General features: G+C 30.1%; 1 protein-coding gene across 19 annotated transcripts; it reads right to left on the bottom strand.

Annotated features, from left to right (window-relative positions):
• Window positions 1-4,316: 4,316 nt before the first annotated feature.
• Window positions 4,317-15,079, bottom strand: LOC112707978 (TMV resistance protein N). 19 transcript variants are annotated; one of them, XR_003156170.3, is made up of 10 exons: window positions 13,708-15,079; window positions 12,303-13,395; window positions 11,896-12,183; window positions 10,045-11,801; window positions 8,909-8,980; window positions 7,887-8,080; window positions 6,731-6,975; window positions 5,180-5,243; window positions 4,868-4,949; window positions 4,317-4,761 (listed from the first exon to the last, which is right to left on the bottom strand). XR_003156170.3 is itself a non-coding variant. In XM_025760047.3 (4 exons), exons 1-4 carry the CDS (start codon window positions 14,187-14,189, stop codon window positions 10,434-10,436), a joined length of 3,231 nt encoding a protein of 1,076 aa, XP_025615832.1. In that variant the 5' UTR covers window positions 14,190-15,079; the 3' UTR covers window positions 9,543-10,433. The 19 variants fall into 19 exon arrangements, 1 of the variants encoding a protein (XP_025615832.1); XR_011864948.1 differs by having other exon boundaries at window positions 6,731-6,939; XR_011864946.1 differs by having other exon boundaries at window positions 7,887-8,076.
• Window positions 15,080-16,000: the final 921 nt, after the last annotated feature.

Genomic DNA, 16,000 nt, shown 5'->3' with positions numbered 1-16,000 from the left:
TTCTATCATTAAAGATAAAAATTCGATTTTTATATAATAGAATAGATAGAATAGATAATATAATAAACGACGAGGAGAAAGAGAAAGATAAACATTTTAGATCCTAAGTTGTTTCATTTGGATATTGCAATGTGGGTATCACATTATTTTATTTATTCCACCCTATGGACCCTTATGTAACTTTATTTCAGTATCAATGGAATTTCACTATCTTTGAGTACTAAATTAAAATTCAAAATAAAACTGAAAAAAAGTAAAGAGTATAAAATTATTGATTGAAAAATACTCTAAATAATAAAAAGCCAAATTAACTTTAATATTAAATTCATTAATACGATTTTAATTTTTTATTTACAATTATTTTATTGATATAAATTATAATAAATCGTGTGATATTTAAATACCTAATCAAATCAATTAGTTGATATAATTAATTTACTGTAATAAATTGTATTCAATGAGTTATAAAAAATAAATTAAGAAACACGCTAAAAAGTATGCCACGCCCATCATGAAGTGCAGAAATTCAATTTTTATATAATAAAAATATACATTCTTATATATGTTATAGAAATATGATTTGATTCTATTAACTTGCTTTTTTTTAAACTTGCCACCTATATTCAATATGGAATTTTAATTTTTCTAAAATAAATTTAGAAGAGAGAATAGTACTTTCATTTTGAAGAGAAAATAAATTCACGAAGAATTGACACCTCGCTTTCATTAGTTGATAATGCATTAAATATTAACTTTATATAATTATAATAAATATATTTTTCTAAATTAGTATAATCATACATTATTCATTAAATGTTAATTGTAATATAAATATAATAAAGATATTTTTCTAAAATAAATTTAGAAGAGAGAATAGTGCTTTCATTTTAGAAGAAAAATGAATTTATGAAAAATTGACACTTCACTTCAATTAGTTAGGAAAATACAATTTTAGTATATTAAGTAGAAGTATATTATTATTATTATTATTATTATTATTATTATTATTATTATTATTATTATTATTATTATTATTAAAATAATTAAAAATATTTCTGATTGATAATTGATAAGTAGTTTAATAATGTATTAAATATGAATTTTATATAATTATAATAAAGATATTTTTCTAAATTAGTATAATTATGCATTATTCATTAAATGCACTCATTTTAGAGGAAAAATAAATTCATGAGAAATTCAAACCTCACTCTCATTAGTTGAGAAAAAATCCAATTTTAATATATTAAGTAAATTATATAAATAGAAATACTATATATAATTATATATAATATAATTGCTATATTTGTAACAGATATAAATTGTTATAATTATAGAGACTTACTATAATTATATTAAATTTAATTATGAATTTAAATAAATAAAAGTGATAATAATTAATATATTTTTTCTTTTTTATATTTAATATTTACCGTAAATATAAAAATATTGAAAGAAAAAGTAGATACTGACTTTATTTTATTTTATTTTACGTCAAGAATTTCTTTACTAAAATTAATGGAGGAAAAAAATATTTATGATTATATATCAATCTCAATCACAATAAATAAGATGAATTAGTTGAGCAACTAACAAATTTAACGGGTAAATGTTATTTTCCATTTATGGAAAAAATGAGATAACATGCATGCATATATTAATATAGGAAGAATATATACTCACAACTTTAAAATCTTCAAGAATATTCGATTGTATTATCCTTCAAGCCAAAAAATCTATCATTTATTTTCATTAAATATTTATATTAATTCAACTAGATAAGTGTTTTAATAAAAGAAAAGATAATAATAATTATTATTATTATTATTATTATTATTATTATTATTGAATAATAATGATAATTATCGTTTTTAATATTAAATTGGTTATTAATATATATCAAATATATATATATATATATATATTGAATTATCATTAATATTAAATTAGTTATTTATATATATATTTATTGTTACTTCTACAATTGTACAATAATATTTTCTTTCATTTGTTAACTAATTAAACTTGGTTATTTATATTAAATATATTTAATGATTATTAAAAATTAATCATATAATTATCATTATTAATAATCAATTATTAATAATCAATTTATATTTCTCTAATATATAATTTTCTATCTTATTATTATTATTATTATTATTATTATTATTATTATTATTATTATTATTATTATTATTATATAGGTCACCATGAAGATAATAACTTGTCACTAATAAAATTTTAAGATAATGAATAAAAAATAGAATTATATCAATATAACTAAAATCAATATAATTAAAATAGTTAAAATTATTTTTGATTGATAATTAAGTTAATAATGCATTAATTATTGATTTTATATAATTATAAAAGAGATATTTTTCTAAATTAGTATAATTATAAATTATTCATTAAATGCTAAGTATAATACTGTTATATAATTATAATTAAGATAATTTTTTGAAATAAATTTAAAAGAAATTAGTATAATTATAATAAAGAGATTATCTTAAATTAGTATAATTATGTATCATTCATTAAATACTAATTATAATATAATTATATCAATTAAAGATAATTTTTAAAAATAATTTTAAAAGAGAGAAATATTGTAATTATTTTGGAGGAAAAATGGATTCACGAGAAAATGACATTTCACCATCATAAGTTGGGAAAAAACTCAGTTTTAGTATATTAAGTAGATAGATAGATTGGTATAAATTATAATAAATTATATAACATTTAAAAAAAATAAAATGAATAAGAAGAAAATAAAAATAAATAGAATAGATAGAAGACTACAATAAAATAAATTGAATGTGGGAGTTTTTTTTTGTACATTTCATATCACATCCGTTTCAATAATAATAATAAATAAAAATACGTCAACTTGATATCTAAGAAAAAATGATGAGATAAAATCATAATACAGTTCTAAAGTAAAAGTTTAAATTAGAACATAATATCATTACACAACACATATTAGAAAGTAATTTCACACTACAATATACCACAAACAGGTAAATACTTAAATTTAAATACGAAACATTTTTTATTTATGCATACATGATAACACCATGGTTTATAAATACTTCATAGATAACATATCTTATATAGTTCCGAATGACGAGCACGAAAGTTGGAGAGTGTGATAGTTTGTGTCCATGATAGTTACCTTCTTGCAACGATGTCTCATAGAAAGAAAAAAATTGTTGTAAAAGCTATCAAATAAAAGAGTAATTGGTAAACGACTGATATTTTCACTAGCATACATGGTCTTTTATAGTGGTAAAATAAAAATGGAAGGAATTAAATTTTATATTTTTATATTAGGAATAGAATTTGATATTTATCCTAATAAAATTATTATTATCATCAATATGAATGGATTAACAACTTGCCACTAATAAAATTATTGGATAATGAATAAGAATTAGAAGGATATGAATATAATTAAAATGTTTAAAAATATTTTTGATTGATAATTAGTTTAATAATGCATTAAATATTGATTTTATATAATTATAATAAAGATATTTTATTAAATTAGTATAATTATGCATTATTCATTAAAATAATTAAAAATATTTTTTATTAATAATTGATAAGTAGTTTAATAATACACTAAATATTGATTTTATATAATTATAATAAAAATATTTTCTTAAATTAGTACAATTATGCATTATTCATTAAATGCATTCATTTTGGAGAGAAAATGGGTTCACGAAAAAGTGATACCTCACATTTATTAGTGGAGAAAAAACCCAATTTTAATATATTAAGTAGATTATAAAAAAAAAAATCCTAACTCCTAACCCTCTCTTCTCTGTGCTGTCGTTTTTCTTCTTTCAGATTCTATCCCACTCTTTCTCTCTGTCACCCTCCTCCACTTTCACCCCCATCCGCCATCCTCCCCATCTCACAGTCTCACACTTCCACGCTAACTATATTAAAGCATATTTATATGTTTAATTTTGTATTTTATATGTTAACATGTAATAATACTCACACAAAATTGCATATTTATATGTTTAATTTTGTATTTTATATGTTAACATTTATATGCTAACATAGAATTCTGATTCTGTCACAATTAATGTTTTATTTTTATCATAATTGCATAAAGTACCCCAGTGACTAAACTATCAATTTAGCACCAAAAAGAGACCATAATATATTAACAATGTTATGTATGATTTTTGTGTATACTTTTTTTGTGATTTTTTATATTTACTATTAGAAGTGAAAGCAGACAATATTTGTTTCTTATACTAAAAAAGTGTATAAAAAGTATATAAAAAAAGTACAAATATAATAAAATGGCATTTGTATTTCATTCCTCCAAAGTGAATACAAAAGGCATATGCAGCCAGGTGCAGGGTCAAGTTGAAGTGTATCATAGCTAATAGTACCACCACCTGCCTCAGCATTCTCTGAGAAAACTGATCAGCACACCAAAATAACACAACAAATCACTGTTTTCACTTATATCAGTGTTGCTCTCAGTTAAGCACATACATAAGGCTTCTTGTAGTTTGAAGCAGGCACAGACTTCTGTGTCCTTTTTACAACAGCACTTCTACTACTGCTTCCAAAATGATCTGACATGAAAAGTGCAAGCTACGAAGCAATCCTCAAGTTATCAATAACAGCTTGATTTTCAAGAATGTTCAAGTCATTTAAGTGCTTCAGATGTAAGATTGCTGTACAAGCAGAGAGTATAATAGCATCCAACTCCTCATCCCTGTAAGATAGCTGAAAGAGAAAAACAATTCAGTCACTGTAAACGACCACTAATACAACTACCATCAGTACTTCCACAACTAATACTATTACTACCAATAATAATAAAATAACAAACCTGATTAACAAGATGGCTTCACACGTGAGAAGACACCCATTTCTCTCATAGTTTTCAAGATGCTAAAATGGCAGATCATGTCCTGCATCATAAAAGCCATCTGGTAAAAGGAAAAAAAAAAAAAACACTTTTGGAATTTAAATTTCTTTTGAAACTTTTAGCCTATGGTTGGGGCTACTAGATGCTTTTTTACAACTAGAAAATACAGTCACTACAGCTTAGCTTAACATCTAGAACTAGAAGCACTTCATTTGCATAAGATCACTATTGTCAATAGTTAATTTGTGTAAGCAAGAGAAGCAAACAACCAACCCTATGGCAAACCAAGCTGAGCTGAAACTGATTGAATTTGCTAATCTCCAATATCTTCCTTCTTCTGCATCAAAAAGTCAAAAAAGTTAAGCAACATTTACATAAACCAAAAATGAAAGACCAGCACTACTTGCAAGAATGAAAGCTAAGCAAAACTTACATAAACCAAAAAGAAATAAACTTTGTTAAGATTGGCATGCAGGTTAATAATAGCAGCCCCAAGTCAGGAAAGAAAAATGCTTCTTCCTGGTGAATACTGTTTTAAGTAATCAATTGCTTCAAAGTTCCAATTGTGTTTGTTAATAATTGGAAGATATGTGTCCACACACACACCCTTTACTATTGGATAGATCCTTCAACCAATCCAATGGTGAATAAGGGTTGTTTGTTTAGGGTTGGAAGGGAAATCAGTACAAAGAATTGCTTCTCCAAAAGGCAGCACAAACTAAGTTTATTAACAGCACACAATTTTCATGCAACATCAGCAAACAAAGCTTTTCATCAATAATCAAAATCACAGGGGCAGACGCTTGCTAATATAGATCATTAACCGCTATGCAGGAAATTGAAGTCAAGAATAAATCATACATCGAAAGAAGAATGAACCAATTTTGCATAAACAAGGTGAAAAAAGAAGGGAACAGGGTGTGGGACTAATAAAATCAGAACGGCTACAGCATGATTGGTAATCCTTCCCAGAAGCCTTGCATTGCAGTGCCATAACATATCATATTATCAAATCTGAGTTAACTCCACCAACCAAAAGTTCAATAGAAGAGCCTAGCATGATCATCAATGTGCATATAGACAAATTAGTTGTTCCACACCAGAGAAAAAGGACCAGCTGGAAACCCCATTTTTCCATTTCAAAACCCCCAATGTAACGCTATTTGTCTTCTCATTTGTTTACATAGGATGGAGCTTTGGAAAATAAGATCCAATATCAATAATTCATTCACAGCCAGACTCGTTTTCTTTCTCTTTTTAATTCTATATACGTAAAAGTGAAAAAATTATCCCATAAAAATTCTATAATCAGTACCATATTCATTCCAGTGATGATTTCTAGCAACAAAAAATCTAGCTTAGTGACATTTTCAACAACAAATTATTCAGGGTTCAGTGATAATCAGTAACAAATTCACGTCGGTGATTATTTTCAGCAACAAAAAGATCAGACTAGTTCAGTGATATTTTTCAGCACCAAAATCAAAGACAGTAACAAAACAGAAAAGGAAAGAACAGGGGAGTTTGTTAAAAAAAGGTACATTAAGCATCATCTTAGATGATAATAAAACTCATTTTTTTCACGCAGATAAGTCAATTTCAAAGGAATTGGGGAATGGATCCTTCATTTATGCCAAGAGAAAGTCATTTGAACGTGCAAGAAGGTTTGAGATATCCTGTTCTTAACTTCAATTTCGCTGCTTACAATAAAGTATAGATTTACATGCATTCCTTCAACTCTAATGAGGAAGAAAAACATGTGGAAATATCACATAAACTCATCATGTGTTGATATTGAGTATGGGATCCACAAAAACATCATACCAAAGGTGAAAATCGACACAACCCTGAAAAAATGAGTGTTATTCATGGAATTTGCTGCAGGCCGGTACGATATTGCTTGTGCACTGGAAAAATGGGGTGGACTTCACGAGGTTTCTTGGCTTCTGTCCTTGAAGGTGGACAACATCAAAGCCGACAGGACGACAGCCTTGTGGAGAAGGGTAAGAGAGTTGATAATGCAGAGTCACCACCTAATGTAGATGATGGTGTTGATTTGGAAACACCATCTAAACCATGTTTATATCAAGTCAAGATACACATAAGTGGCTTACAAAACTGTTTGAATAACATGATCACACAGTATTGCTTTATTTATAGTTCCATGGTTCTACATTGTTACAGTATTTAACCCTTTATACTTTTCTGAGAGAAAGTAATTAGCAAACTCACTTTTGCTTGCAATTTTGAGCGCTAAATGTGAGGGTTTGCTCCTTTGTTTTTGTTTCTTTTACATGTTTTTTTTTTTTTTTTTTTTGTCAAAATTGACCTTAAATAAGGAGGATCTTTGTGTTTTCTATTTGCAAGAGACTTAAGAACTTCAATATTCTTGTAGATAATGAAATAACCATTCTAGTTATATATTAAAATTAGTCATTAATATAAAATATATATTGAAATATAAAATAGGTTTAATTATTCTGTTGGTCCCTATAGTTTCGTAAAATTTTCAATTAAGTCCCTATACTTTTTTTCTTTTTAATTGAGTCCTGGCACTAAATTTTTTTTCAATTAAGTCCTTCTTAGTAGTAATTGGCTTAACTTTATAGGGACCCAACTAAAAAAAAATTGGTATAGGGACCTAAATAAAAGAAAAAAAAGTGTAGGGACCCAATTAAAAAAAAAATTAGTGCAAGAACTCAATTAAAAGAAAAAAAAGTATAGGGACCTAATTGAAAATTTCGCGAAACTATAGGCACCAACAGAATAATTAAACCTATAAAATATGTATGTATTGAAAACGTGGAAACTCCATTACACATGAACATAATAAACACAGCCTTCAAAAGTTGAGATCAAAAGTTGCTTTTCTATTACTGAAATTGGTCAACAAAATAGTCACGGGTCAAGCAAAGGATGAAATGCTGAGAATTTTCAGTTTCAAGCGCCCAAATTAAATTCTTTTGAGTGAATTCCTTACCGTTGCAAATCACCGACGAATCTTGCGCAAAATTAGGACGACCACCAAATTGGGACCAGCTTCTGGTTGCACGAAAGAAGCTGACGGCGGGGAGGAAGCTGACGGCGACGAGGAAGCTGATGGCGAGGAGGAAGCCCTGGGACCTGCTGCTTCTGCCTCCGGCGACGACGAGCGCAACAAAGGCGCGGGACTGACTGATTTTAATATATACAAAAATACATGGTGGTTGATTTTAATATATACACAAATTCTTGTTAAAAAAAAGGTACATTAAGCATTATTTTTTGTTTTTTCTATTACTACTGTACATGTTTTGAAAAGGAGGAAAGAATTTTGTATAGAAAATGCGTTCGTCTTTGCAAATAAAGCGTGTAAAAATTCATAAAGTAAATGAAGGCCTAATATTTAGTACATTTTTGTAAGCAATTAAACAAAAAAGGTGAATTGGTTCTTTCTTGATATTTAAACAACACAACTTAGAAAAGAAAATGATCCTTCACAGAACCTACTTTAACAAGATGCTTCAATTCATAAACCAGTGTGTATTGAAAGTGTAACTGAAATGGGCAGGGATACTGTAAATCATGTAGTAAGGAGAAGTAAACTTTAAAAGCACTACTAATTCAGTTAACAGATCCAACTGAAGCTATTATACTATTAAATTTGAAGTGAAATTGGTCATAAAAAATATTATTTAGATATCAAAAATCAATCATTATATATTTATATATAAATACATGTGTAAATTTATTTTTAATGTGAATGTTGTATTTCAATATATTCTACACTAGTAGTTAATTTTAGTGTACATCTAACATGGTTGATTTGTTATATGCACTCCTCCCATTTTTAAGTTAATTATTCACTTTCAAATATTTATTTGGATAAAAAAACGATTAGAATATATTGGACTTAAAAAAATTAAGAATTAATCCCCACAAATTAGTTAAAGGCGAGCTTCAGTAGCTAATTGTCCTTTCAAAACAAATACCCATAATTAAAATATATCCAAAACAAATGACCTGCAGATTTTCCTCTTCCCTCTGTAATGAACATAAATCTGACTTGTTATGCTTGCCGAATCTCACTCCATGCTGCAGCAACAAAAGTTAAAAAACAAGGGGGACGTTTCCATAAAGACTCAGAAAACGTCTTTTTTTAAAGATATTTTTTAATAATTAAAATTTAAGACATATAATAATTTAAATTATGTTATTTTATCAAAATTAGGTCAGAGAAATTAATTTGATAAAAGAATAGTGAATTAAATTTTGAATATGTCTAAATTAATATTATTTTTATAAAAAATTACTACAATACTCCTATTATATAAAATGATTAAAATACTCTTATTATATATATTAATTTTGAAAATCCTAAATTCTAGCCCTTTTTTTCTATTGTTATAAGGTTAGAATTTAAAGTTTTTAAAATTAATATATATATATATATATATATATATATATATATATATATATATATATATAATAGAGATATTTTAGTTGTGTTTTATAATAGGGATATTATAGTAATTTTTTATAAAAAATATTAATTTACACCGATTCAAAATTTAATTTATTAATTTTTGTGCTAAACTGATTTGTCCACTTTAATTTTAATAAAAATAATATAATTTAATTGATTATATGTGTTAAATTTTAATTTTTAAAAAACATCTTTAAAAAAAGACATTTTTGACATCTTTATTTAAGTGGCTCCCAAAAAACAATTCCCTATAACCTCATTGCAACAAATTACATCATGGAACTCAATTTAAACATCTTTCCAAAAACATTCAAAACCAAAAACGTGGAAAATCCATCATACATGAACATAAACACAGCCTTCAAATGCCATATTACAGAAATGCTCCTACATGGCAACCCAGTTCATTTTTATCGTTTTTTTTTTCAATTTTATCCTTTTTATGTCCACAATTACAAACACACAATTTAGCACACAAATGCACCCTGGCATACCCGCATAACACAAACTCACCTCTATCAAAACACAACTCATGTATTTTTTCCCAAAGGATAAAAGCAAAAGAATTAGAAACAAAATCCAAATACCCACATTATATAAACTCAACTACTCTTGTGGGTGAATCATTTCTTCATGCTCAAACTTCAACCAAAGCCAAGAGAGAACTCAGTACCTGAATTTTGAGGACAAACTGAAGCCAGTTGAACTAAACAGGAAAGTGGCGTAAAGAACCGCTTCAATAGACAAATTCTGCATACAAAAAAGATGCCCAGATTTGATGCACACAAGATCCTCTTTGCATTCATGACACCCCCTAAAGAACCACTCTGATCAGCTTCAAATATATCCAAGTCCTTCACTTGTTCTGTTTTTTACTGTTGGATGCATGCAATGAGCTCTTTGCAAAAGCTTCAGATTTGGAGAACCATATAGCTCGAGTTTTAGACTTAGCAATGATACATGTAATATAGGTTTATAGAAAAACCTCTGTCAAGAGCTATAAGGATATGGGAATGCAAAGGGAACAGGGTACACAAAGATCCCTTTCTCCGCAGTGGCAGCTTACTCTTCCTCTTCCTCCTCCAGTGGAGACACAGACGAAGGGGTAACCATGAACATCTTTTTCCTACAAGGAGAAGAAGGTGGGGTGATGTTCATGTTCAGATCAAAAGTTGCTTTTCTTTTTGATGTTTCAGTCCCACTGTTCTTCAAATCCTGGATGTCTTGCTTGCACACCCACCGAGCCCCAGAACTGTGTGCTTTCATTTCAACGTTACTAGGAAATACCAGTTCAAAGCGATAGTCTTGGCAAAATTGGTCAACAAAATAGTCACTGCTCAAGCAAAGGATGAAATGCTGAGAATTTTTAGTTTCACGCAACACAGTTAAATGCTTTTTAATGAATTCCTTGCCATTGCAAATCACTGGCAAATTTACCACATAATTACGACTACTTCTCCTTGGGCATAATCGGAAACAGAGAGCAAGTGCCATTGTTTCATTATGTGGCAATGTGACTGATACTCCATTACCCTCTTCTTGATGGACAAACCACAATGGAATTTCCTCCCCTTCATTCTGTGCAACCCACATATGCAAGAGCCCATCAGAATCATGGTTAGCTGATGCTGCAAAGCCACAACACACCTTTGATATCACATTCGAATGCCATGTATCCAGTGATGCACAATCTCGTGCATTTAGCTCTCTTATACTTGATGGAAGTTCTGGTAAGACCTTCAGACTAGGACAGTAGTCTAGATTCAGATGTCTAAGCCTGGGGAGCTTATGGATATTTATTGGAACCCTTACAAAATTGTTATGTGATAAATCCAAATCCGTCAAAGACACTAAGTTGCCAAGATTGTAAGACCACGACTCTTGAGATATGACAAAACACCCCGATAATATCAGAGTATCCAATGAGGTCAGACCAAATAGAGAATGCAAAGATTGAAAGACATTTGGACAGTAAGAAAGATTAAAAAATGTGAGAAATTTTAACTTTTGAATGCTGTCTGGAAGGCAAGTAAGCCTTTGGCAATGCTGTAAGCGCAAATCCTTTAGGCCAACTAAACAGCCAACCGTTGTGGGTAGTTCTTCTATGGCTGTTCCCCACAAAGAAAGAACTGATAAATGTTTCATGCATTCTCCAAATTCTGGAGGTTTCCTCATACTTGTGCAGAAACCAAGATCTAGTTCCTTGAGGGAATTCATCTCCAATTTACTCGCAAGAGTTTCGAGACTTGAGCAACGATATAAAATAAGTTTAACAAGGCTCTTGTGGCGTGTGAGATACGAGGGAAAATCATTCAGTTCATCACAACATTGAACGTCAAGTATTTCAAGATTGGGAGCTTCAGAAAGATCTGGAATTTGTTTCAGCCGATATAAGCACTTCAGATATAAGTACTTCAGCTTTTCAAGAAACTGAACAAAACAAAGAAATATCACACCATTACTATCCTTGCAAATAATAATCAATGCAGTAAAATTTAATAGAGCTCTGCACGAAAAGGTTCACCTTTTTTCCATGCCATACTTGTACAATGCTGGAGCTATCAGACAGATTAATTTCAACTAGCTCACAGCCTTGATCCATAAAGGGGAGAGTTTCCATTGGACAACGTCTCCAGCGCAAAACTCTCAATGAACAAGGAATATAGCTAAGAATTGGAGCTTCCACGCCATCTAAAATGAGGAACTTTAACTGACATATATCTGAAAAAGTTAAATCTCTCCAGCGCATTATGTCTTGTTCTTGATAGAAATCCTGATCGCGTAAAACGATACTACGAGTTGCTTCAGTTCCCTACCCAACAAATCAAGGAGAAGTCATTTAATTATACTTAATTGATAGAATAATAGATGCATTATCAAATTCATATTTTAATTTTATAGTCTTATAATTGTGAAAAAGATTCCACTTACCTTGTTTTGAGTAAGAACAAGATTGATGTCCTCGTAACCCCGCAACCTGCTACGCTTGCTAGGATCATTTGGAGATTCCTGAATTACAATATGTTTGCCCATTTCTTCAACCAAATCATGCATCTCCAACCTACCTTTCTCATTCATAGTGAGTAGAGATCTATCGATCAAAGTAGCAATGCCAATTTCAACATGATAACCACACCTTTCTAATATTTTTATTACACCATCTTTGGAACGTCCTTTGAAAAAATAAGCAATATCTAAAAAAATATCCTTGTCCATGGTATCTAAACCATCATAACTTATTTTCAACGTATCAAAAATGCCGACATGTGGAAAGCTCATTAATTTTTCAAGAGCACTATGCCAATCTTTAACGGGTCTACCACAAAGGTGGGAACCCAATACCTCAAGTGCCAATGGAAGACCAGCACAATATTGGACCGCCTGTTTGGACAAATCCAAATACTCTTCTGCAGGCTTTCGTTGTTTAAAAGCTTTCAAACCAAAGAGATCAAAGGCTTCACTTTCCCCTAACCCTTCAACATTGTAAATTTTATTTGCATCATGTATCTTTAGCAGATGCATGTCTCTAGTTGTGATGATTATTCTGCTTCCAGAACCAAACCAATCTTGTTCCTCGGCCAAATTCTTCAACTGTTTTTCTTCATTTATATCATCAAGAACAAGAAGAACCTTTTTGCGATACAAAGAAGCTTGAATTATTCTCCTCCCATCATACTCGTTATTAAAATTACTCGAACTTCCATTGATATGGCCAACAAGCTCTTTTTGTGCTTGAACAATACCATTTTTCTCACATGTCTCTCTTACGCTGGCATGAAAATAAGAAACTTCAAATTCACTTTGGATGGCTTCATATACTATTCTAGCAATAGTTGTCTTGCCTATGCCGCCCATCCCACATATGCCTATATATCGAACATCACTAAGCCCGATACCAATGTGACTAATCACTTGTTCCACTCTTGAATCAATCCCTACAAGCTTGTTCATGGAAGAAGGCAAGTTTGGGATCAATTTTTTATGTATACTCTGAGAAATGTTTTCCACCAATATTGCCTCATTCCTATTAAGAGAAAAATGTTTCTTTGTAAGTCTGGCAAGGCATAAAAGAAAATTAAAGCAACAAAATTTGTGCAAAAGAAGAGAAAGTTTATTTTCTTTCCAATTTCTTTTTAAAGTGTTCTTAACCAAATACTAGAAACTTGAGGATCACCCCAATCCAATTACTTACAAGTAGTGTACATATATATGTATACATATATTTTCATATTGTCTAAAATTTCTCACTACTATAATTTCAGAGGTGTTCTAATAATTCAGTTAACATAATTTGCAGCAACAACAAAATGAAGCGAATGATTATTAGGGAACTTACTGATTTTTGGAGGTCCAACCAGAGTAACCGGCAACTTGTGTTAACGCATCTCTCCATCTTCTAACCTTGTCACTTTCTTGTCCGAATTTGTATTCATGTTTCCAGAAAGCTTCTCCGAAGGTTCCTTTCTGGTGCCTGACATCAGAAGGCTCCACACCGTAGAACACTGCTTCGACGTGTTGCCCCAACTTATGCTTGCATTCAAGTATCTTTTGGAGTTCATCCAAGCACCAAGTGGAGGAAACGTAGTTTGGTGAGAGAACAACGATTGCAAACATGGACTCTTCAATTGCTGTGAGAAGTTCATCTGAAATAACATCACCTCTACGCAGGTTGCTGTCATCAATGAAGGTAGTGATTCCCTTCCTTGTGAGTGCGGCATAGAGATGGCTAGTGAATCCAGCGCGAGTGTCTTCACCCCTAAAACTGAGGAACACATGATACTTGCAAGATCTTTTAGAAGTAGAAGAGGTGGAAGCCATGTATATATGTTGAACTTCAAAAGCAGCAGCGTGGAATTGGATTGTGGTTTGTATCTGCACTCTGCAGCTTCTATAGAAGAGTATTATTAGTAAAGAACTAAGATCACTTCTTCACGGGTTTGTGTTTGTGGGATTAGGGGGAAATAGTAGAAGCAGCTTTCGTAGTTTTATAGGACACAAAAGATGAAAAGAAGGGTAGGAGAAAGGGGATTATTATTCATTACAAGCCAGAGAATCCCCTCCCTTCCATTTCCATAGTGATGATAGTTTCTTCTTCCTCCAGGTCAACCACTTGAAGCAACTACTTTAATACTTTTTGTCAACTCAAAGTTTGTCTAATAAGCACTTAACAAGTTTCAGAAAGAAAGATTCCTATATGAATTTTGTGTTGTCACATTAACACTCCTTCTCCAAAAACCAAGTGAAGGAATAGTATGTTTCAAACTTTGTGACATTACTTCACACTATAAAATTGAACCCCACAAACTCAATCTTTGAACTTTGTCAAACTAGCAATTTCCCTTTTTTTTTAAAAAAAAAAACGAAGGGAGAAAAAAGAGAAAAAAAAAAAAGAATTGATCAGGATTAGTTCAGGAATTTTTACATACACCCTTCAAGCATAACAACTAACATACAAGTTACAGCACAAGAACAGGACTAAGTGAAGCTTCACTCAACTTGGCATACAATAATATAGAAAAAAAAAAAAAAACTTCATTAGAACTCAGAATTTAGTAGTTACTCTGGTCAATGACAGGCATTACTGTAAATAAAAATGCTCTCACTACAGTGAAAAAATGACTCCCAAAGATTCAGTTTCATTCATTTGTCTCTTCTATGCAATGAAACCAGAAAAAGTAAAAAATAAAAGAACTTGCGGTGGCTAATGTGACTGAGTCAAAGGTTTAGAAGCTGCGTGGAAAATGGGATTTGAATGGTCAGGATTAAAAGTGAGAAAAGATCTTAGCTTTTGAGTGAAGCAAAGAGAACAGTTGCATTAGTTTAATGACAATTTGATAATATTAAATAATTAACAAAAATGAATGACTGAGGTGGGTGCTATTGGGTGATGGGAGAATGAGAGTGACATTGAAGAACTTCATTGCTTGAATTTTTATAATAAGGAAGCTGTTGAGATGCCGCTTTCATTGTGAAGCTCACTTCCATGTAATCTCTTCTTTTCAATATCAAGGTTTTTTCTTCTTTTAATTTCATACTTTAATTTTAATTGACTGTAATTCGGTCAAATCGATTCATTTGAATAATTCTTTGAGAAATGCTACGTGAGAGACCTTAGAAAAATGATTTGTGTAACTCATGATGATGTATCCACTATCCAATATTCTTGAACAATTTACATTCTTTTGTTATTTGCTTTCATAAGTAAAAATAAGCTTTTTATTTAGCTCAAGAGGAATGTATGTTATTATTACATTACACCCATAATTTATACATCATCTTTTTTCCTAACTACCCAATTTCCCTAAATCAAAATTGGAAAGTAAGAAAACAAGCACTAATTGTGAATCAAAGTTCCTATTCTAACAGCATTGGTTTTGCAATAGAAATTAAGCGGATTAAGTATACTACTGAATTATAAACATACCTCATGAAATGATTTTATAGGACGACACCCTTGTGGAGAAGGGTAAAAGAATTGATAATGCAGAGTCAGCATCAAATGTAGATGATGGTGATCTGGAATTATCAAGATACACATAAGCGGCTTACAAAACTAGAATACAGTTGGACATAAATTGGTTTGAATAACATGTTGAGAAAGTAGTGGTTAATTTATAGTTCCATGGTTC

This window comes from Arachis hypogaea, chromosome 8 (assembly GCF_003086295.3).
Source record: "Arachis hypogaea cultivar Tifrunner chromosome 8, arahy.Tifrunner.gnm2.J5K5, whole genome shotgun sequence".
In the NCBI taxonomy this organism is placed as follows: domain Eukaryota; kingdom Viridiplantae; phylum Streptophyta; class Magnoliopsida; order Fabales; family Fabaceae; genus Arachis; species Arachis hypogaea.
The sequence above is the reverse complement of the archived record's forward strand: the minus strand, read 5'-3'. Positions and strand labels throughout refer to the sequence as shown.

Excerpts from the sequence above, each read along its gene's own strand:
- LOC112707978 (XM_025760047.3), bottom strand. The coding sequence starts at position 14,189 with ATGGCTTCCACCTCTTCTACTTCTAAAAGATCTTGCAAGTATCATGTG. Across the intron at positions 12,184-12,302 it reads TTGTTCTTACTCAAAACAAG|GGAACTGAAGCAACTCGTAG; the intron begins GTAAGTGGAATC and ends TTTGTTGGGTAG. Across the intron at positions 11,802-11,895 it reads AAGTATGGCATGGAAAAAAG|TTTCTTGAAAAGCTGAAGTA; the intron begins GTGAACCTTTTC and ends TGTTTTGTTCAG.